At 54.2% G+C, this 20,703-nt stretch overlaps 4 protein-coding genes across 13 annotated transcripts; 2 read left to right on the top strand and 2 right to left on the bottom strand.

Annotated features, from left to right (window-relative positions):
* Window positions 1–441: 441 nt before the first annotated feature.
* GALT (galactose-1-phosphate uridylyltransferase) lies at window positions 442–4,433 on the top strand. Of its 4 annotated transcripts, none has more exons than XM_010385796.1 (11): window positions 442–641; window positions 941–1,110; window positions 1,333–1,408; window positions 1,496–1,544; window positions 1,669–1,798; window positions 1,950–2,006; window positions 2,169–2,291; window positions 2,599–2,731; window positions 2,835–2,918; window positions 3,244–3,398; window positions 4,214–4,429. In XM_010385796.1, the coding sequence occupies exons 1-11, from the start codon at window positions 557–559 to the stop codon at window positions 4,292–4,294; spliced, it is 1,143 nt and encodes a 380-aa protein (XP_010384098.1). In that variant the 5' UTR covers window positions 442–556; the 3' UTR covers window positions 4,295–4,429. The 4 variants fall into 4 exon arrangements, with proteins under 4 accessions (XP_010384098.1, XP_030775928.1, XP_030775929.1 ...); XM_030920068.1 differs by having other exon boundaries at window positions 525–722; window positions 4,214–4,433; XM_030920069.1 differs by having other exon boundaries at window positions 525–771; window positions 4,214–4,433.
* A 458-nt stretch (window positions 4,434–4,891) lies between these two features.
* On the top strand, window positions 4,892–17,467 carry IL11RA (interleukin 11 receptor subunit alpha). 5 transcript variants are annotated; one of them, XR_004054028.1, is made up of 14 exons: window positions 4,892–6,068; window positions 9,042–9,141; window positions 9,430–9,490; window positions 10,567–10,736; window positions 10,863–10,977; window positions 11,131–11,163; window positions 11,249–11,415; window positions 12,365–12,540; window positions 13,611–13,752; window positions 14,126–14,245; window positions 14,356–14,452; window positions 14,706–14,788; window positions 15,328–15,548; window positions 17,343–17,467. XR_004054028.1 is itself a non-coding variant. In XM_010385800.2 (13 exons), the coding sequence occupies exons 2-13, from the start codon at window positions 9,042–9,044 to the stop codon at window positions 15,342–15,344; spliced, it is 1,269 nt and encodes a 422-aa protein (XP_010384102.1). In that variant the 5' UTR covers window positions 4,892–6,068; the 3' UTR covers window positions 15,345–15,739. The 5 variants fall into 5 exon arrangements, 3 of the variants coding, with proteins under 3 accessions (XP_010384102.1, XP_030775925.1, XP_030775926.1); XR_004054029.1 differs by lacking the exon at window positions 17,343–17,467 and having other exon boundaries at window positions 14,653–14,788; window positions 15,328–15,726; XM_010385800.2 differs by lacking the exon at window positions 17,343–17,467 and having other exon boundaries at window positions 12,365–12,528; window positions 15,328–15,739.
* Window positions 15,722–17,343, bottom strand: CCL27 (C-C motif chemokine ligand 27). Its single transcript, XM_030920072.1, has 3 exons — window positions 16,386–17,343; window positions 16,105–16,237; window positions 15,722–15,918 (listed from the first exon to the last, which is right to left on the bottom strand). Exons 1-3 carry the CDS (start codon window positions 16,453–16,455, stop codon window positions 15,783–15,785), a joined length of 339 nt encoding a protein of 112 aa, XP_030775932.1. The 5' UTR covers window positions 16,456–17,343; the 3' UTR covers window positions 15,722–15,782.
* A 1,375-nt stretch (window positions 17,468–18,842) lies between the features above and the next one.
* LOC104680017 lies at window positions 18,843–20,442 on the bottom strand. 3 transcript variants are annotated; one of them, XM_030920070.1, is made up of 4 exons: window positions 19,866–20,442; window positions 19,429–19,496; window positions 19,129–19,188; window positions 18,843–19,005 (listed from the first exon to the last, which is right to left on the bottom strand). In XM_030920070.1, the coding sequence occupies exons 1-4, from the start codon at window positions 19,968–19,970 to the stop codon at window positions 18,849–18,851; spliced, it is 390 nt and encodes a 129-aa protein (XP_030775930.1). In that variant the 5' UTR covers window positions 19,971–20,442; the 3' UTR covers window positions 18,843–18,848. The 3 variants fall into 3 exon arrangements, with proteins under 3 accessions (XP_030775930.1, XP_030775931.1, XP_010384105.2); XM_030920071.1 differs by having other exon boundaries at window positions 19,872–19,904; XM_010385803.2 differs by lacking the exon at window positions 19,866–20,442 and adding an exon at window positions 19,794–19,865.
* Window positions 20,443–20,703: the final 261 nt, after the last annotated feature.

Genomic DNA, 20,703 nt, shown 5'->3' with positions numbered 1-20,703 from the left:
GCTTTTAGGGATGGGATATGGATATAGTATTCCACACAGACCCCACCAAGTTTGCCTCTCCTCCACTACAGCCACTGAGCAGGTGACTGAGGCACTGTTGATCCAGGGTCATATCCTCACTCGCCCTAGAATGTAAGCTCAGACAGGGCAGAGGCCATGCCTGACTTGTGCAGCCCAATGCTTCACACAGCCTAGGTGCGTAGCACATGGTAGATGCTCGGTAAATATTTGCTGAATGAAAGATCAAATGAATGATTGCAGCAAGCAAGTCTTGTAGGCGTCCTGGAGCCCAAGGATTCTGCAGTAGGCAGCTTTCACAGAGGTTCTTCTAGTGCAGTGGCTCCAGCTCTGGGTGGAATGGGATCATCAATGTCTGCCCCCAGGGTTCACAGCTGTTCTGAACCCCGCCCCCAGGTGGCGGGGCAGCCCAGTCAGTCAGTCACGTGCTGGCGGCTGGCCAATCATCGGGGGCGGCGCGGGGAGGGGCGGTGTAGACGGAGAAAGTGAAGGGTGAGGCACCGCCCTGCATATTTTCCAGCGGATCCCCCGTGGCCTCATGTCGCGCAGCAGCGGAACCGATCCTGAGCAGCGCCAGCAGGCGTCAGAGGCGGGCGCCGCAGCAGCAACCTTCCGGGCAAGCGGTAACTGCACCGCGGCAGGGACTCCCTGAGGCGCGGAGCCGAGCCCTCCCCTTCTTTAGGAAGCTCTCGCCCCCACCTAAGGTTGGAACGCTCATCCCGAGCCAGACCGATGAGGCATACAGTCGCCTGTGTACGAGCTGCAGGCCAATTGGTGTTGGGAAGGTCCAATCCTGGGCCTCTAGCTCCTAAGCGGGACGGGGCGGAGAGGACGCTTCCGAGCTTGGGCCTGCTGGTGGGTGAGACCCAGGAGAGAGGGAGCTAGAGAGCTCTGAGGACTGATCTTAACTATCTGCCCCCAGACCATCAGCATATACGCTACAACCCACTGCAGGATGAGTGGGTGCTGGTGTCAGCTCACCGCATGAAGCGGCCCTGGCAGGGTCAAGTGGAGCCCCAGCTTCTGAAGACAGTGCCCCGCCATGACCCCCTCAACCCTCTGTGTCCCGGGGCCACCCGAGCCAATGGAGAGGTAAGCCTGTAGAGCCCTGCATCTAAGAGGGAGTAGTTCCCTCTTAGAGCTGTCCTCCACCCACAGGGGTAGTGAACCTCCTTCTGGGTCATATCCCACCAAGCTTTTTGGTCGCCTAGAGTGGGCCTTGCCTACTCACTTGTAGCCTGTCCAGTCTTTGAAGCCCACCAGGTAACTGGTGGTATGGGGCAGTGAGTGCTTCTAGCCCATCCTTGTCAGTAGGTGAATCCCCACTACGATAGCACCTTCCTGTTTGACAACGACTTCCCAGCTCTGCAGCCTGATGCCCCCAGTCCAGGTAACCTGTCTCCAACTGCTGTTGGGGAGGAGGGTGGCTAGACCTCTTGAGGGACTTCTGCTGCAGAGTCATACTCCTTTACCTCAGGACCCAGTGATCATCCCCTTTTCCAAGCAAAGGCTGCTCGAGGAGTCTGGTAACTATGGATTTCCCCTTACAACTTTCAAACCAGGGTTGGAGACTCAGCATTGGGGTTGGGCCCTGCCCATAGCACAGCCAAGCCCTACCTCTCAGTTATCTTTACCCCCCTCACCACCCAGTAAGGTCATGTGCTTCCACCCCTGGTCGGATGTAACGCTGCCACTCATGTCGGTCCCTGAGATCCGGGCTGTTGTTGATGCATGGGCCTCAGTCACAGAGGAGCTGGGAGCCCAGTACCCTTGGGTGCAGGTTTGTGAGGTCACCCCTTCCCTTGGATGGGCAGGGAGGGGGTGATGAAGCTTTGGTTCTGGGGAGTAACATTTGTTTCCACAGGATGTGGTCAGGAGGGAGCTGACTTGGTGTCTTTTGGCTAACAAAGCTCCCTATCCCTATCTGACAGATCTTTGAAAACAAAGGTGCCATGATGGGCTGTTCCAACCCCCATCCCCACTGCCAGGTAAGGGTGTCAGGGGCTCCAGTGGGATTCTTGGCTGAGTCTGAGCCAGCACTGTGGACACAGGAACTGGATTAATGAATGGGACAAAGGAAATATGCCAATGATGTGGAGGCTTGGAAGTAAAGGACCTGTCTGTTCTTCTCTGCTTTTGCCCCTTGACAGGTGTGGGCCAGCAGTTTCCTGCCAGATATTGCCCAGCGTGAGGAGCGATCTCAGCAGACCTATAAGAGTCAGCACGGAGAGCCCCTGCTAATGGAGTATAGCCGCCAGGAGCTACTCAGGAAGGTGGGAGAGAGCCAAGCCCTGTGTTCCCAAGGAGTCCCTAACTTTCTTACCCCACGAGAGAGGTGTGTAAAGGAGAAAGCTAGAGGGGAACTAGTAGAGAGAGAGACTTGCTAGGAGGCCTTAGCAATAATCCAGTAATCTAAAGGAAAGATGATGGTGACTTAGACTCAGGTGGTTAGTGGTGGAGGTGGTGAGAAGGCATCAGATTCTGGGCACATTCTTTTCTTCTGCTTCCCCTGCCTATTTGCTGACCCTACCCCAGCTCTTATGTCATCTTGATGACTTCCTATCCATTCTGCCTGCCTAGGAACGTCTGGTCCTAACCAGTGAGCACTGGTTAGTACTGGTCCCCTTCTGGGCAACGTGGCCCTACCAGACACTGCTGCTGCCCCGTCGGCATGTGCAGCGGCTACCTGAGCTGACCCCTGCTGAGCGTGATGGTCAGTCTCCCAAGTAGGATCCTGGGGCTAGGCACTGGATGGGGGTTGCTCCCAGTAGGGTCAGCATCTGGACCCCAGGCTGAGAGTCAGGCTCTGATTCCAGATCTAGCCTCCATCATGAAGAAGCTCTTGACCAAGTACGACAACCTCTTTGAGACGTCCTTTCCCTACTCCATGGGCTGGCATGGTGAGGCTTTTCAAGTACCTATATCTAGCCCCAACACCATTTCTGGGCCTGGGGCCCAGCCCAGTGAACTGCAACCCCAAAGGAGCAAGCCTTGAAACAGTTGCTGGGGGGTGTGGCAAGAGCAGAGATGCTGGGACTGAGGGTGGAGCAGCAAACTTGGTGAAAATATGTCTCCAATGTGCTTTCTAATCTCCTCCCAGCTCTTCTCAGGCAGGGATCCTGGGAGATGTAGTTTTCAGACACCTGGCTGGGTCTGGGGGTAGGGGCTAAGCTGGATAACTGAAAAAGGGCTCTCTCTCCCCATTATCTCTCTTCTTTCTGTCAGGGGCTCCCACAGGATCCGAGGCCGGGGCCAACTGGGACCACTGGCAGCTGCATGCTCATTACTACCCTCCGCTCCTGCGCTCTGCCACTGTCCGGAAATTCATGGTTGGCTACGAAATGCTTGCTCAGGCTCAGAGGGACCTCACCCCTGAGCAGGTCAGGACTCAGAGCAGTCTGGCTTCTCCAGACTCTCACATGCAGTATGTGCAGGCACCTGATACTTCTGTTGCCCTTTTGCTCCAATCATTGCACAAGGCAGAAAACAGCTCTGGCAGGGAAGGCACTGCCAAAGTTAGGAACCCTAGGGCCTGGAAGAGAGTATAGTCCTCAGATCTCCTTTCTCTCCTGCTTCCTCCAGGGATCCCAACAGTCATGACCCTGATAGTTCCTATAACAACCTGGGCATTCCTTGGGACTCAGGAGCTGCTCAACTCTTTCATCCCCTGGAGGCTCCAGCAGTCCTTATCACCAGCCTCACAATCCCACAGGCCCACCCCCAGTGGGCCTGTGGCATTCATATTTCATATTCATATTTCAAACCACAATATCCAGCAAAGTATCTTCTGAGCACCCAGAACTCCATACCATCGGCCAGGTGTGGTGGCTCACGCCTTAATCCCAGCACTTTGGGAGGTCAAGATGGGAGGATTGCTTGAGCCCAGAAGTTCAAGACTAGCCTGGGAAACATAGGAAGACTTGTCTCTACAAAAAAAATTTAAAAAGTTAGCCAGGTGTGGTGGCATATACCTGTGGTCCCAGATACTTGGGAGGCTGAGATAGGATCACTTGGGCCCAGGAGTTTGAGGCTGCAGTGAGCCATGATCATGGCATGATGGCATTCCAGCCTGGGTAACAGAGCAAGACTTTGTCTCAAAAAAAAAAGAAAAAGAAAAAGAAGAAAAGAAGTCCATACCACCATTCTTGGCAGCCCAGCCCTTATCCTCCTTAATTGCTCCCTGTCCCTTTTCCAGGCTGCGGAGAGACTAAGGGCACTTCCTGATGTTCATTACAGCCTGGGGCAGAAGGACAGGGAGACAGCAACCATCGCCTGACCATGCCGACCACAGGGCCTTGAATCCTTTTTTTTTTTCCAACAGTCTTGCTGAATTAAGCAGAAAGGGCCTTGAATCCTGGCCTGGAATTTGGGCAGATATAGCATTAATAAAACTGTGCATCTCAAACTTTAATCACATACTCTAGTATCAGAGGAGTGTGAACCTTCAGAGATATAGGGTTAAAAGCTAAAGGCATAGCTCCGGCTACAACTTCTCTTTGTTTACAAATGTGTAAAATCTTGATGCAAAAATTCCACCCAAATTTCTGAACAAAATTAATATTCAGTATTACATCTAGCCTATAGATTCTCTTACTCTTGGTGTAATGACAGTATCCCAGTTTAGGAAACTGTTTTAAAATCTTGTGTCTTGGTTGTGGCTGAGGCTTTGGGAAGGCCAGAGCCCCTTTTGCCACCACACCTAGGGTGTCAGCTCCAAGCCTGGGCCTGAGGGTTTGACGGGGAGCGGGTGAGCTGGATCCTAATCCCAGTGGTCAGTGGCCAGATCCTGGGCTGCTGGCCAGAACCCTGGCTTTGTGAGTGGCTGCAGCTTGGCTCTGCTCCAGCCCACAGGGGCTAAAGGGGCGGGTAGGGAGCATGTAGGGAGCGTGTACATGGCTTTGTGTCCTTGGCTCCTCCAGACTCTCACATGTGCGGGCACCATATACTTCTGCTGCCCTTGTGCCCCAGTCATTGCACAAACAGAAACAGCTCTGACAGGGAAGGGACTGCTAGAGTTAGGAACCCCAGGGCCTGGAAGGAAGGTATGGCTCTCAGAGTGACCTGGGGTCTATTCTGTCCCCTCTGGACCCGTTTCCCTGGCAATGCTGCGGGAACAACAGTCTATGCAACACAGGAGACCTGATGCCACCTGGGGTCCTCCAAATTTTAAGGTGAAGGCAGGGATTGTGAATGATGCAGGGATGGCCAGAATGGTTTTTGCCTTCATTCTTTTCCCAGGGGAACCAAGCCTGTGGGTGGGGAAATCACACTAAGGCTGGACAGTGACTGAATCTGGCCCAGGAGAACCTTGGCTGCGTGCCTTCCAGACCAGGGTCTTTCTTCCCTGAGATCCTGAAGGGGAAGTATCTGGAACTTGGGCGTGTTGCCCTGGTCTGGAAGATCTGATAGACACATTATGCACACATTTCCCTCAAGCTTCCGTGACTGGGGAGTAGATGAGAGCCCTGGGTGGGTGGCTGGTTTCTTGAGGTATACATATACCCGACACACCTTACATCTCTGATTTGGCTGCATTTTGGAAGCATCTGGGAAGTTTTAAACAATACTGATGTCTAGGTCCAACCTCCAGAGATTATGATTTAATTGGTATGGGGTGGGGTTTTGCAGTTTTCAAACCACAATATCCAGCAAACTTTGAGAACCACTGCCCTACACAGCCCTCCTTCCTTATCTGGAGTCAGGGGCACCTTCAGCTTCTCCAATCACCTGGCCAGTGGCTCTTGTTTCCAGTCCTGCTGTTCCAGGGTGGGTAGGCCTTCAGGCGGAGACCCAGGAATCCAGCTCCAGACTCTGTCCCCGGCAGCCTCTTCAGTCCGGGACGGGACAGGAAGTGTCCGGCGGAGGTGGGGGTGGAGGTGATTGGCAGTTGGAGTCTCCAATGGGCCAGGAGCCCCCCTATTTCACTCCTCTCCTTCCATTGGCGTCTGGGCGGAGCCGCCCCCACTGCGGGGGCCCAGGGCGGGGGGGGGGGAGTAGAGGCCGGGGCAGAGGGCGAGGGCAGAGGGCGCTGGCGGCAGCGGCCGCGGAAGGTGAGGCCTGGTGTAGACGCCAAAGTCTTGTCACGAGTGGGCGGGGCAGGGTGATGTATGATCTGAAAGGCCGGGCGTGACTGACGACTGTCAGTGTGTGTGTGCCTGTGAGGCTGTGTCTGTGTGACAGTATCATTGTGTGCGATTCTGAGTGTCACTTGGTGCAGCTGTCAGCTAATGTGACTGCGTGTGTCAGTGTGCATGGAGCTGGGGCTGCATGTGGCTGTGCAAGTGTGGGATTATGTGTGTATCTGTCAATGCACATTTTTAGTGGGACTGGGTTGTGTGTTTGTGTGAGAGGGACTGTGACCACATTAGGGAATGTGTTTTGGGAAGGTCTCTGTGGGGTTTGAGACCATGTCTGCCAGCATGAGAGTGGGTGGCTGGCTCTGTGTGTGCCAATGTGTGACTTCAGCAGTAGCAGAGGAAAAGTGAGGTTTGTGACTATGTGTGTGTGCTGGGTCCTAACTTAAACCGTGTGGGAGTACAGCTGTATTCATGTATTGGGGGACCTACTTCAAGAGCCCATTGGACTGACCTTTCTCTTAAGTGTCCAGCATGGACAGACACACCCACAAAACACGTGGCTTCCCCTCCTTCTTCCTCTGCTCAAGAATCCCCAGCATCAGGTCTACTGCTCCTTACTTTCTGTTTCCCTGCCTGACTCAGTTTCCCTTACATGCCGTTTTCTCTCCCTGTTGCTGTCTTACTAGAGATATCTCTGCGTGTTTCTTCATAGCTTTGTTCCCCTGGTCTCTATGTGGGTGCATTTCCAGTTTTGCTTCTCCTGCGTCTTTGTCTCTCCCTGTGCGCCTATGCCTGCCTTCCCTGCTGATCTTGATCTCTTTGGCTAGTTGGGGGCCTGTAACAGTGATGAGATGCAGGTCTGCCACTGCTAAGAGCTCCCTGAGAGAGGGGGCTTAGACCATGATGAGGAGTTGCTTTTAGGCGGTGCTGTGAGCCCTGGTAGGGGCTGTGTGTGTGTGTGTGACTGCGTGAGTTTATGAATATGTGTAAGTGTATCTGAGTCTGAGGCTGTGTGGCTGTGCCCGTGTGACTGTGAGTGACCACATGTGAGAGTGTGTGAGTCTGAGGGTAACTGTGGGTCTTGTGTATCTGGCACCAAGGGACCAAAGGCATTTCCTGGTGCTGGGGCCCAAAGAGTGGAGGGGGAGGTGAGAAATGGCTGGAACTTCCAGGGGAGGGGGAACTGGACTCTTTGGCCTCTCCTTATATCCCCCAACTTGGGGCCTCCTTTCCCCTGGAAGCACAGCCAGCTGTGCCCTAAGGAAACATTTGGTGAGGAGTGAAAAGAGGAGGAGTTTGTATCTGATTTTTCATTTGATTGTGTCCACGTGTGTTCAAAGGCATGCCCTTTTGTTAACTGTGCGTCGTGAGTCCATGTGTGAATGTGACCATGTCTGGCTGTGTGAAAACACAGGGCATCTCTCACTGACAGGGACATAAGTGTTAGCCACCCTCCTTTCCCTCTTGCTGGCCTTGGCTGTGTCTGTGGCTTCCTTTCCAGACTTGGGGGAGGCCTCTTCCCTTCACAGGGCCTTGGGTGGGAGGGAAGGAGGGAGGAGGCAGAAGCGGGGAGGGGGCCTGGCTAGGGGCGGCGGAGCTCCAGGGCTTAGAGGGGGCGGGGCAGGGAAGGGGAAGGAGGGGATGGCTTTGGGGTCCCAGAACTGAGTGGAGTAGGAGACGGGGGCTGTAGCTGGTGAGAGGAAGTCCTGGAGGCCATGGACACTCTGCCGCTGGGATCACCGAGGTAGGGTGGGGCTAAGCAGGGTAAGTGTGGCTGGGTGGCCAGGGGTGAGCCAACTGGACACACTCAGACAGACACACAGACACATGGAGGCCCTGCTCTGCTCTACTCCTACTCCTGAAGGGTCCGTGCTCTTCCTCTTCTGGTCTTGTACCCAGAACCCTTTCCCCGCCTGCCCCTTCCTTCTCCATCCACTTCACCACTGCCTTCCTCCTTCTGCTCCCCCTCATCCAGAATCTCTCTCTCCTAGCATCCCCCACCTGCAATATAGACACACTGTTAGCTTTTTGAGTTTCCACCGACCCCAATCCAGTCTTTCCAACACTTCCCGCACTGCCCCATCACCTCCTAGTCCTGATCTCTGAGTATCTCTTGGTGCTGTGGCCCCCATGCCTGTTCCTGCAGGCTCCCAGTTCCTCTTAGCTTCCCATCCCCTTCCCTTCCCTCCTCTCCCCGCCACCCTGTCTCCATCTCCATCTGCTGGCTCCTCACCCACCCCCAGCCTCTGGCAGCAGCCAGGGCATCTGGATCTGCTTAACTACACAGCCCCAGCCTGCACCCTAGCCCCATCCAGCTTCACAGACTGGAGACCAACGAAGTGTCAGAGCCAGGCCCAGCTGAGTGGCTCAAGTAGCCAGAGCAAGGAGCCAGGTTCAGGCGAGAAGCCTGGCAGCCAGAGCAGGGGTAGGTCTCAGGGTGGGAGTGCCACATGGGCTCAGATCCATGATGACAGCCTTCCCCCAGGGTGATAAGGTCTGCCCAGGTTAATCAGAGGTGGTGATAAGCCCTGGACCAGGTGGGGGTAAATACCAGAATTCCCAACAGCTGTACTGGAGGGGTTAATGGGAGTGGCTGAGCTGGTGCCAGTGCTTGGTGCCAGGGGTGGGCGCCAAGGGCGGTGGAGGGGGAGTTGCTGGCACAGTCTGTTGCCTCCGGCTTTTGTTCTGGGCCCTAAGCCCAGGACTGAGATGGAGGGTGTGAGGGGGTGTGTGTGTCCGTGTGTATGTGTGTGTGTGCACATGCGAAGCACTGGGTATACAGTGGGAAAGGGGACCTCAGGTCAGTTCCCCCAGTGATTTCTAACAGCCTTACCCCACTTGGTGCATCAGTTTTTCTCTAGGAAGCCTCAGTTTTGGAGAGGAAGAGCCAGGCTTTAGCCTCCCTTCTCAGGGGTTGGGGATTTCTGACTCTACCTCTCCCCACAGATGAGCAGCGGCTGCTCAGGGCTGAGCAGGGTCCTGGTGGCCGTGGCTACAGCCCTGGTGTCTGCCTCCTCCTCCTGCCCCCAGGCCTGGGGCCCCTCAGGTGAGAAGAACCCTGCTCTACAACCCCCCAACTCTGACTTAATGACTTGCCACCCTCACTGTGGCCCCTTCCCATGCCTAACTTGTGATACCACCGCTGCCCCTGTCATCCAACCTAGGTCCCCTCTCTACCCTGTTCTCTGACCTCTGTCTCCAGATTATAACATGATGCTTTGATCCAGTGAGCCCCCCACCACCTAGGTTTTAACAGTCTGCTTCTTATCTGCCATTCTCACAAAGTGGGGAGGGGGGTAAAGGAAGAGCCTCACCTCAGAAGTGCCCTCCACAGGGGTCCAGTATGGGCAGCCCGGCAGGTCCGTGAAGCTGTGTTGTCCTGGAGTGACTGCCGGGTAAGTGCCCCCTGCCTGTTGGTCTGACACTCATGACCCTTTCTTGACTCTGCCTAGTCCTCATGTCCCACCCCTCCCATCCTTGCCCGCTCTGTCCATAATCCTCACCTCTCTTATCTGTCCTAACCCTCTAACCATCCTTATTCAACAGAAAATTCAGCTGGTATGTTTTGAGCACCTGCCAAGTGCCAGGTCTATTCTAGGTTCTGGGATACAGGAGTGCTAATGCCAGGCAAGGTGCCTGCCTTCACGGAGCTTACATCTTAGTGGGGAAGACAATACGCAAAGGAGAATCTTGCCAGATAGTAATACCTGCAGGGCAGAAAAGCCAAAGAGAGGGATGTCGAAGAGGACAACTGAGTGGTTACCTTATTTATTTATTTATTTTTTTGAGACAGTCTCACTCTGTTGCCCAGGCTGGAGTGCAGTGGTGCAATCTGGGCTCACTGCAACCTCTGCCTCCTGGGTTCAAGTGATTCTCCTGCCTCAGCCTCCCAAGTAGCTGGGATTGCAGGCACGCACCACCAGGTCCCGCTAATTTTTTTGTATTTTTAGTAGACACGGGATTTCACCATGTTGGTCGCGCTTCGAGCTCCTGATTTAAAGTAATCTACCCGCCTCAGCCTCGCAAAGTGCTGGATTACAGGCATGAGCCACTGCACCTGGCCCGTGGTTACTTTTTAATTGGTAGTTAGGAAACGTCTCTCTGAGGAGGTGATGTTGAAGCTGATTTCTGAAGGTCAGGAAGGAGGCAGCCGTGCGCACATTAAGGTATAAGTGCTCCTGACAGAGGGAACAGCTAGTGCAAAATGCCCTGAGGTGGGAATGAGCTCAATAACCCCAAGGAATAGAAAGAAGACCAATGTAGCTGGAGTTTTCAGTGGGTGAGGGGGAGACAGAGAGGAGCTGAAGAAGGAAAGGAAGGCAAGGGCTGGCTCACAAGGGGCTTTGAAAGCCAGTAAAAGGAATTTGGGTTCTATTGCAAATGCAGTTAGAAGCCAATGGAGAGCTGTGGCATGGTCTGACTTATGCTTGACATCTTGTCTTTGTCTATTGTCACCTCATCTTACTTCCAGGGACCCAGTGTCCTGGTTTCGGGACGGGGAGCCAAGGCTGCTCCAGGGACCTGACTCTGGGCTAGGGCATGAACTGGTCCTGACCCAGGCAGACAGCACTGATGAGGGCACCTACATCTGCCAGACGCTGGATGGTGCACTTGGGGGCACAGTGACCCTGCAGCTGGGCTGTGAGTTGGGGAGGGTGGCAGTGATGACACAAGAGGATCCTGAGGGAGTATGGGACCTGAGTAAGCCCTCTGGGACCAGGAGGACCTGAGGACTGCTCAGTCTCCAGGTGTACCCTCTGCCTCTAGACCCTCCAGCCCGCCCTGTTGTCTCCTGCCAAGCAGCTGACTATGAGAACTTCTCTTGCACTTGGAGTCCCAGTCAGATCAGCGGTTTACCCACCCGCTACCTCACCTCCTACAGGTGTGTGCGTGATTGGGTGTGGATGCCTACACATTTGGGTATGCTGGCACAACATGGGTGTGGGAGGCAGGGAGGTAGGTTCTAAGGAAAGCCTCAGAGAGGGCAGAAGGCCCTCTTTTCCTTCATGACTTCAGATGGCCCCCTCCCTACCAGGAAGAAGACAGTTCTAGGAGCTGATAGCCAGAGGTAGGACATGAGGGAGCATGTGGGGGCTCCAGCTGGGTCCCACAGTAGGCATTTTCAGAGCCCAAGACCATGTCCTCCCTTCTAGGAGGAGTCCATCCACAGGGCCCTGGCCATGCCCACAGGATCCCCTAGGTGCTGCCCGCTGTGTTGTCCACGGGGCTGAGTTCTGGAGCCAGTACCGGATTAATGTGACTGAGGTGAACCCACTGGGCGCCAGCACACGCCTGCTGGATGTGAGCTTGCAGAGCATCTGTGAGTACCCACCCCTAGACATCCTCCAGACCCCCATCACAGAGACCCCAAATAGACTCAGATCTCTCCACTCCCAGAGCTCCCAAACAGTTTCCTCCCAACATAGACTCCATTTCACACACAGAAGGTCCTGTGGAGCCTAAGAAGGCAAAGGGATCAGAGCCCAGGAGGCATGGTTATTTCAGCACACACTCTAGAGGCCGCTACTGCTACCCACACTGCCTGACTGGCTGCCTAGCCGCAGAGCAGGCCCTGCTATGGGCCCTGTACTGAATGCAGCCATATGTCATGTCCTGCCTTGCTGGCCCCTCCTTCCTTGACCTGTGCATGGGAGTGGGACACTAAAACTCTAGCTGGAATTTGGGCCAATTCATCTTCCTTGGATGAAAGTAAGAATTGCTCTTTTATTTACTCAACAAGCATTTCAAAAGCCCACCCACAGATCTCAGGTGGTTTCTTTTTTTCTTTTTCTTCCTTTTTTTGTTGATATAGGATCTTACTTTGTGCCCAGCCTGGATGAAGTTCAGTGGCGTGATCTTGGTTCACTGCAGCCTCCAACTCCTGGGCTCAAGCTATCCCCTTACCTCAACCTCCCAAGTAGCTGGGATTACAGGCATGTGCCACCATGTCTGGCTAATTTTTAAAATTTTTTGTAGAGACAGGGTTTTGCTATGTTGCCCACACTGGTCTCAAACTCCTGGCATCAAGTGAACCTCTCACCTTGGCCTTCGAAAATGCTGGGATTACAGGCATGAGCCACCACACGCGGCCTCAGCCCATTTCATAATACAGATGACCGGTCTGAGTCTAATGAATGATCAAGTTTAAGATTTCCCCTCCCCTCTCAGGAGTGTCCGGCTAAGGCTCCTTTAAACACACACTTTGGAAAGTGGTAGGGAAGTGACGGGGACCCATAGCCTACCCTGACTTTGTGTCTTGACGCCCTTAGTGCGCCCTGACCCACCCCAGGGCCTGCGGGTAGAGTCGGTACCAGGTTTCCCCCGACGCCTGCGAGCCAGCTGGACATACCCTGCCTCCTGGCCGCGCCAGCCCCACTTCCTGCTCAAGTTCCGTTTGCAGTACCGTCCGGCACAGCATCCAGCCTGGTCCACGGTGAGGCCTGGAGTGCGTCCCAACCCAAGGCTGTGGGTCCTGTCTCTGATTTCATGATCTTGGGTGTTCTGTGTAGCTTCCCAGTGCTGGCAGGTCACTGAAGACCCAACGCTTCCCTGTGGGCCAGGCTTTGTACTGGGTGCTGGGTTGCAGTGGTGACTGACAGACGGAGTGTCTGTCCTGTGGGGCTGTAACTAAGATGTGAAGCCCATCTGTGGGAAGATAGCAATGGCTTAAAAAAAAAAAAAAAACTCTTTTTTTCTTTTTTTGAGAGGGAGTCTCGCTCTGTCACCCAGGCTGGAGTGCAGTGGCGTGATCTTGGCTCACTGCAACCTCCGCCTCCTGGGTTTAAGCAATTCTCCTGCCTCAGCCTCCTGAGTAACTGGGACTACAGGTGCCTGCCACCATGCCTGGCTAATTTTTGTATTTTTAGTAGAGGCGGGGTTTCACCATATTGGCCAGGCTGGTCTCGAACTCATGACCTCATGATCCGCCCACCTCGGCCTCCCAAAGTGCTGGGATTACAGGTGTGAGACATGGTGCCCAGCCTAAAAATAACTCTTAGGAAAAGGAGTGCCTTACCTAGAGGCACGTCTCCTACAAACACTCATATCCCCAGCTGAGGATAGCAGTGAATTAGAATCTCAGGAGATGTTAAAGGTTGGCTGGTATCAGGACTGGGGAGCAGCAGCATCAGATAATAACTAATATTTACTTAGTGCTGCCTTCCTGTGGGGTTCCTGGCTACACTTTTTGCATACATTGTTTTGTTTAGGTATATTCACCTCTATTTTACAAATGAAGAAACTGAGTCACAGAGAGGCCCAAAGGGTCATTCAATATGTGGTTCACCAAAGATTTGAACCCAGGCTGCCTGATGCCACAGCCTCTCTAAGTAATCACTACTGCCGTCTTACAAACACTAGGTGTAGACTCAGCCCCACCAGACACCCAACATGAGACCTGGACAGCTCTACTAGGCTTTAGGATGAGACTGGGAGCAAGGGGTGCTCTTTGCAGATGGTGGCTGGGAAGGCCCTGCACTTACAAGCTGGGTAACAGTGAGTCATGTTTACCCCCAGGTGGAGCCAGCTGGACTGGAGGAGGTGATCACAGATGCTGTAGCTGGGCTACCCCATGCCGTACGAGTCAGTGCCCGGGACTTTCTGGATGCTGGCACCTGGAGCACCTGGAGCCCGGAGGCCTGGGGAACTCCGAGCACTGGTGAGAGATAAAGCCAAAGAAAAGGGCAGAGGCCCCACCCCAAAGCATCTATCAGCTGAACCAATTCCGAAAGACAGCCAGGTGACACATGCCCTGCCCACACAGGCACCGCAATTACTGTCCCAGACTTCAGTCTTGTTTGCCTACAGCCCTGTCTTAGCTTAAGTCCTTCCCCTTGGCCTCCACCCCTGCAGTTACAGGCTCCACTTCTACAAGCTTGGAGCTTGCGATGCTCCCTAGGAACTGGCCATGCCCTATCAGGCTCCTCCTCCTAGGAGGGTTGACTTCCAATCTAGGCCTTGGCCTTGAGCACAGGACGTGACCCCCATCCCCACCAGCATATGGACACTTATTGGGTCTTGCCTTCCTTTAGGGACCGTACCAAAGGAGGTACCAGCTTGGGGCCAGCTACACATGCAGCCAGAGGTGGAGCCTCAGGTGGACAGCCCTGCTCCTCCAAGGCCCTCCCTCCAACCACACCCTCGGCTACTTGGTGAGCTTGGGTAGATGGGCAAGAGTTGTAAAGGAGTGAAAACCCCAGAGAAAAGGGGACACCAAGCTTGGTCAGCCTTGCTCTCAGTAACATGTGGCCCTCCCTCTTAGATCACAGGGACTCTCTGGAGCAGGTAGCTGTACTGGCGTCTTTGGGAATCCTTTCTTTCCTGGGACTGATGGCTGGAGCCCTGGCACTGGGGCTCTGGTAAGTGACTGCCATCGGTCCCTCAGCCTCTGATCCTCACAAATGCTCTGATGTCCATAGACCACATTCATCTCCACCCTTCATGACTGCCCACTGAACCTGTCTGATTCTGGAACTACCTCCCCACACCTCCATCCCCCATGCCCCACTTGATTTTAACTGATTCCTCTCCTGACCCTTTACTAATAAACCCTTTGGAGGAGACTGAGATACCTCACATTGTTGGAGAGACAGCTACCTTTCTATGCCCCAGGCTGAGGATGAGACGGGGCGGGAAGGATGGATCCCCAAAGCCTGGGTTCTTGGCCCCAATGATTCCAGTGGACAGGTGTCCAGGTGAGTAAGACATCCAGGAGATTTGGACTTGGATATGTGTGCCCCTATTTTGAGTGTCCAGATTAAAAGCTGGCTGCCCTAGTCATTTTTAAAATGCTGGGAATCCAAGTTGGGTCTCCTCATTTTAATGATGTCTAGGCTGAGGGCTGGGCCTTTCATTCTTGAGTCCCTGGGCTAAGAAGTGGGTCACTTCCCCTTTTCTCAGGGTACCAAGGAAGGCCCCCAGATGGACTCCCCTCCAGGGTATTAGTATTAATACTCCTCCAGGGTATTAGACTCAGAGCTGGATATTCATCCTTTTTTTTTCCAGGTGTCTTGGATCAGTGCTGGGTCCCCTCCCTCATTCTTAATGTTCCTGGGCCCACAGCTAGGTCCACTCCCTTATCTTCAGCGTGTTGAAGAGGCTCCCTCAGAGCTGGGCTCCTCTACTCATCTTCAGAGTGTTAAGCTTAGAACTGAGTCACCTCCCTCATTCTCAGGGGGTCTGGGCCAAGATCCAGTCCTACTGTCTCTCCTGATTTGCCTCCTGCTTCTTCTAGGAGCTCCAAACCTATAGAGGACCCAGGAGGGCTTCGGCAGAGTCCACCTATAATTCTGTCTTGCTGGTGTGGATGGATGGACAGTAGATCCCTATGGTTGGGTCTTAGCTGGAAGTTCTGTTTGGAGCCCATTTCTGTGAGACCCTGTATTTCAAATTTGCCAGCTGAAAGGTGCCTGTACCTCTGATTTCACCCCAGAGTTGGAGTTCTGCTCGAGGAATGTGTGTAATGTGTACATCTGTATCCATGTGTGACCATGTGTCTGTGAGGCAGGGAACATGTGTTCTCTGCATGCATGTATATAGGTGCCTGGGGAGTGTGCGTGGGTCCTTGGCTCTTGGCCTTTCCCCTTGCAGGGGTTGCGCAGGTGTGAATAAAGAGAATAAGGAAGTTCTTGGAGATTGTACTTAGAGATTATTGTCCAATGCTGCTTTATTATTTGGCTATTGGGGGCTTCAGCCTATTTTCCTTAGCATCCCAAAATTCAGGTTGGGCAGAGTCCTGTGGAGCTTTCTCTCTTGGTGCTCAAACCACTGTGACAGGCTGGGGTTCTGGGGGTGGATGCAGATGCTGCGTTGAGCCAGGTGAAGCCTGGGTAGAGAAAGGTACAAAGCTATGGCCATAGCTTGGGGATGAGATTAGGGTCCAGGGGTTAGGAGCAAGGACCAGATGAAAACCTGAGTTGGCATCAGAATTAGCAGTTAGGGCTGGGGTTGGGATCAGCATTAGGGGTTGGGACTGAGGTCAGAGTCAGGGGTATCAGGGGTGGGAGCTCACACGAAAGCCTGGAGATGACAGTCCCCATCAGCCTCCTGCAGTTCCACCCGGATGACCTTCCTCAGTAGCTTGCCTGAGAGTGGCTTTCGGTAGAGCTGAGTACAGCAGGCAGTGCTGGGTGGCAGTAGGAATGCTAGAGGGCAACAGGGCCATGTGTTCAGAGGGATCCAGACCAAGAACCTCTCTGCCAGACAGCTGGAAGTTAGGTTGGATTTCCTGGGTCTTTTCAACTTCATCCCATTCACCCAGACCCCCAGCTTTCTATACCCCCAAGTACTCACCTGCTGTAGGGTCTGGGCTCAGGAGCAATGACAGCAGCAGGAGACTGCAGAAGGTTGAGGGCCCCTTCATGTTTGCTCAGCCTAGACTCTTCCTTCTCTCTCTCTCCTCCTCCCCTACCTTTTATCTGGGTGCCTTTTACCTGGGGCACTAGGTGAGTCAGAGGTGGTTGGAGATGTATTGTGTATCCTGTGACATTCCTGGGCCCTAATTCTTGGTCTGTTGCCACAGATTCCTTCCTCATCTAGGACAGCCATTTTCCATGTGCTCCTAAGCTCTGGGCAGTGAAGCTGAGGGAAGGATTAGTGTGTGATGTAGGGACTGATGGAACAGTGAGTAAGGGCAGTCAAGCATCCACAGCAACCTCTAACGATAGACATTCACACTCAAATATGCATAGCCACACATTCAAAGTCACTCCTCAATCATTCGGTCAACCTCACAAAGTCATACTCGTGATCAGACAACCATAGACAAAATTGTATAGCCCCAGTTACACTCAAAGTCCCAATCCCACCCAGTTGTGTTTTCACAGCCATCCAATCACAAGCAAATTCACACTAGCACACACAGATTCTGATAGGGGAGTTCTGGGTGGGGTGGGAGCAGAGGGCAGGCGAGCACCAGCTTGCCTTCATCTTCTCCTCCCCACTTCCTGGCCTGACCTGACTGTCTTATCAGAGAAACTGATGGGAATGGGTTCCTAGAGCAGGCCCTTCTGGCTGAGGAGGGGTCTTGGCTGAGGCCAGCCACGTTCAGAGAAGCTGGGGGAAGGCCCTTTTTGGTAATATTGAGGGTGTTTTGGAGATGCTGAGGTGAGGCAGCTTTCCCCAGGATGATGAGACAGGGAGGAAAGGTGGGGTAGATAAGGAGGGAAGATAAAAGTTATTTGGTGCTAGGTTACTGTTGTCAAAACAGGTAAAAGACCCAATGAATCTTACCTTCCTGTTTTTGTCTAGTCCTGTTCCAGGAATGCCAACCTCTTGCCAGCAGGGGCCTGGGGTCTCCAGATCCAGTCCCTGACTTGTTGAAGACATCAGACTCAAGTACTCAATTACATCTTTGTTCTACTCAAATTCCAGCCTCCTTCCTGGGCCTGGAGGAACATCCCCCCTCCCTACCCAGGTTCAGTCACACCCTCATGTCCAACTCCTATACCCCCTGCATCCCACCCTCCAGCTATAGCCACTTCTCTCCTAATCCCACACCCAGCCGTTCTTTACCCTCTCCCTCAATGCAAAGCTCATATTCATCTTTATCCAGTCCTTTCCAGGAAGCTGGGAACTGCCTAGGGTGGCGGTATGCTGCCAAGTTCAGTACCCCTGGCTCCTTGAAGAATTTTCCACTCCTGGTTCAGGGATCTCAATCTGCAAGTCCTGCTCTATATTTGAAACATAAACTAAGTCATAAAGCAGTAATCCAGCCCTTATCTTGTTGCAGTCGTCTGTTGTAGGGTCAGCCACTCTCTATGGAGTAGGCTTTCTCTTGGGATAGGGCTTAGGCCTTTCTCTTGTGCTCCAAGGCTTGGGTGTAGCCACTGAGGAAATCCCAAGGAAATCTCCCAGGTTCCTCAGTCTTATCAAAGACCTTCTCCATCAGTTGGCTGTGCGATACATACTTTCTGGTCTTTCCTGGACTTGTTGGTCCAGAGGCCTTCGGAAGGCAAAAAGCAAATGCTTCTGGGTGTGCACCCACCTCTCCCCTTTAAGACCAAGTCTTCTTCCTAGCCAAAATCTGCAGTAGCAGGGGTAGCTGCAGGCTGAAAGCCAGAAACTGGGCTGTCTCTTTCTTTAACTTAATCTTGTGGTGCCCTTTCTGGTGTTGGGTCCAGTCCCTAACTGAAGGCAGGCCCACATAGCAGCCTCTGATTCTCATCACTTGAGTTAGTGGGTCCCAGACTGATTGGGTGACAGAAGGGGGCGGCAGAGAGCAGTGGCCCTTGGACTCTCCTAGGGAGGGAGCAAGAACTGCTAGGTAGGCTGATGCCAAGGATCTCTAAACTTGGGATCAGACTGGAGAAGCCAAAAGTTGGGGTATGAACTGTAGGAAAGGTCACCAACCCAAGTCCCTCCTCTGTGGCAGGCAGCTTCTAGGAATCTCCCCCTCTTCTCATTTACAGCCTGCATCCTACACCTCTGCTTAAAATGTTTGAGATACACTCCCAGCAGAGATTCTTCAGACAGCTGGCAAAGTCCTGGCTCGGAGGAAGGGAGTAACAGGCAGGATTATTTAGTTCTCTTCATATAGGATATTCACAGTATGGGTTTTTGGGGCTTGGGGTTGGGGGAGGCAGTCACTCATAGTAACAGGAGGCCTGACACTGATGAGGCGCTTTGACGTGGAAGGGCACCCTTTTAGGGAGGTACGCCCTATCAGTACGGAACAGAGCCAGTGTGGGGAGGGGCGCTCGGCTCGAATGGCAACAGCGGCGGCAGAGTCAGGAGGTCAGTACGGTGGGCTTCGGTTTAAATCTTTAATGCACTGGCTGGCTGGGCAGCGGCGGTGGGGCTGCGGCGCGGGAGGCCACGACCCGAGCGCTGGGGAGCAGGGCCCAGGCCGCTGGACAGACAGCTCATCAGGCCTCGCAGAGGCTCCAGCTTCTGCTCCCCGGGGTGCGCTGAGCTGTGGGGCGACCCGACACTGGCATGAGGCGGGGCGGGAACTACCGGAATCCCCCCGATGGGTCCTCAGAGACTGAGTCTCGTCCATGCCCGGGGCAGGTCCGGGGTATCGCAGCCCCCTCACCTCCGCTCCCTCCGCCACATGCGCAGCCAGGGGAAAAAGTAGAAACAGCCCCAGTAGATCCTGCAGAGAGAGGGCAGAGGCGGGCGGGGCGGGGCGGGGCGGGGCGGAGCTGACCCCACAGACTCCGCCCCACGGCGCCTCGCCCTCGAGGAAGGCTCCACCCCGCCCCTAAAATCGGCACCCTTCGCAGCCCACGCCCCTCGGAGGCTCGCCCCGCCCACTGCTCGCCCTCGCAGAACTCCACCCTCCCCCACCCCGGAGCCGCCTGGTTCCTCCTCCGCAGAACCCGCCTCCACTCACTCCTCCTCCGCCTCCAGCGCCACCTCGTATCTCCTCATTCCCGACATGTCCTGGGCTCCGAACGTCTCCTGGGGAGCGGCATGATTGAATCAGGGATTCCCTAGCCCCAGGTCCCCTTCTCCGTCATGCTCGGGACGAGGCTGCCCAGTTCTCAGGTAATCTGAGGCTGATGCCCCCGGGAAGCCTCAGTTGCCACCACGGGACAGGGTGGGCTTGGAAATTTGGGAGGCACTGGAAGTTAAGGGGTGAGGAGGCCGGTCATCTCCGGGGCCTGGGGCATTAAGGGGGCCAGGGCGAGAGGTTTGGCGGTCATGGGGCTGGGAGATTTGGGGCCCTGGGTGAGGATTTTCAGGGGCTGGGGTCACCTGGAGGGGGGGCTGAGAGGGGTCAGCGCAGCCTAAACTCCCGCCCTCCCTGGCTCCACCCCGGAAACGGACCGTTACCATTACGTCACAGGGATGCCGTCGCGCACTAGATTTGCCTGTCCCCCGGAAGGGGTGGGGTCTGCATGTCTCCCAGAGGAGGCGGAGTCGAAACGTCATCTTAGGGGGTGAGGCCAGGGGCGGAGTCGGTTGTTTAAGATGCGGGCAAAGGATCTCTTTTATAGGTGTGGAGTCAGGTTTTGGAGCTACACCTTGGGAGGCTGAGGCTTCCGCACCAGGCAGCAAGAAGAGGGTTGGGACTCAGTCCAGTACTGTTTTCCCAATCCCCATGTCTCCTCTACCCTGACTTCTGCCCTGCCAAGTGCCTCTCTTGCCTGCCGAGAGAGGTCTTGTATGACCCTGGGCTGAGGAGGAATAGGTCCTCAGAGAGAATCCAGTCTAGAAAAGGCCAGGCTACGGAAATACCTGGTTGAGTGGCCTCAGCTAAGCCACTGAATGTCCAGAGGGTCATTGCCCTTCCTCTCTGGCCTGAGACCTATCTTCCTGTGATATATTTTTTTCCCTACAGTCATTCAATCAACAGATATTTGCTGAATGACCACCTGTGTGTCAGGCACTGTGCTGGGCATGAGAATGTGGTAGTAAAGAAGACAGGTGGCCGGGCGCGGTGGCTCACGCCTTTAATCCCAGCACTTTGGGAGGCTGAAGTGGGTGGATCACAAGGTCAGGAGTTCAAGACCTGCCTGCCAAGATGGTGAAACCCTGTCTCTACTAAAAATACAAAAATTAGCCGGGCGTGGTGGCGGGTGTCTGTAATCCCAGCTACTTGGGAGGCTGAGGCAGAGAATTGCTTGAACCTGGGAGGTGGAGATTGCAGTGAGCTGAGAGCGCG

Source organism: Rhinopithecus roxellana, chromosome 16 (genome assembly GCF_007565055.1).
Source record: "Rhinopithecus roxellana isolate Shanxi Qingling chromosome 16, ASM756505v1, whole genome shotgun sequence".
NCBI lineage: Eukaryota > Metazoa > Chordata > Mammalia > Primates > Cercopithecidae > Rhinopithecus > Rhinopithecus roxellana.
Note: the sequence above shows the minus strand (reverse complement) of the source record. Positions and strands in the feature narration are given on the sequence as shown.

Excerpts from the sequence above, each read along its gene's own strand:
- GALT (XM_010385796.1), top strand. The coding sequence starts at position 557 with ATGTCGCGCAGCAGCGGAACCGATCCTGAGCAGCGCCAGCAGGCGTCA. Across the intron at positions 1,409-1,495 it reads GCCTGATGCCCCCAGTCCAG|GACCCAGTGATCATCCCCTT; the intron begins GTAACCTGTCTC and ends CCTTTACCTCAG. Across the intron at positions 1,799-1,949 it reads CCCAGTACCCTTGGGTGCAG|ATCTTTGAAAACAAAGGTGC; the intron begins GTTTGTGAGGTC and ends CCTATCTGACAG.
- CCL27 (XM_030920072.1), bottom strand. The coding sequence starts at position 16,455 with ATGAAGGGGCCCTCAACCTTCTGCAGTCTCCTGCTGCTGTCATTGCTC. Across the intron at positions 16,238-16,385 it reads GAGCCCAGACCCTACAGCAG|CATTCCTACTGCCACCCAGC; the intron begins GTGAGTACTTGG and ends GTTGCCCTCTAG. Across the intron at positions 15,919-16,104 it reads TGTCATCTCCAGGCTTTCGT|GCTTCACCTGGCTCAACGCA; the intron begins GTGAGCTCCCAC and ends TTCTCTACCCAG.
- IL11RA (XM_030920065.1), top strand. The coding sequence starts at position 9,042 with ATGAGCAGCGGCTGCTCAGGGCTGAGCAGGGTCCTGGTGGCCGTGGCT. Across the intron at positions 9,142-9,429 it reads CCAGGCCTGGGGCCCCTCAG|GGGTCCAGTATGGGCAGCCC; the intron begins GTGAGAAGAACC and ends TGCCCTCCACAG. Across the intron at positions 10,737-10,862 it reads AGTGACCCTGCAGCTGGGCT|ACCCTCCAGCCCGCCCTGTT; the intron begins GTGAGTTGGGGA and ends CTCTGCCTCTAG.
- LOC104680017 (XM_030920070.1), bottom strand. The coding sequence starts at position 19,970 with ATGACGTTTCGACTCCGCCTCCTCTGGGAGACATGCAGACCCCACCCC. Across the intron at positions 19,497-19,865 it reads CCTGTGACGTAATGGTAACG|GAGACGTTCGGAGCCCAGGA; the intron begins GTCCGTTTCCGG and ends GCCGCTCCCCAG. Across the intron at positions 19,189-19,428 it reads GCGCTGGAGGCGGAGGAGGA|GATCTACTGGGGCTGTTTCT; the intron begins GTGAGTGGAGGC and ends CTCTCTCTGCAG.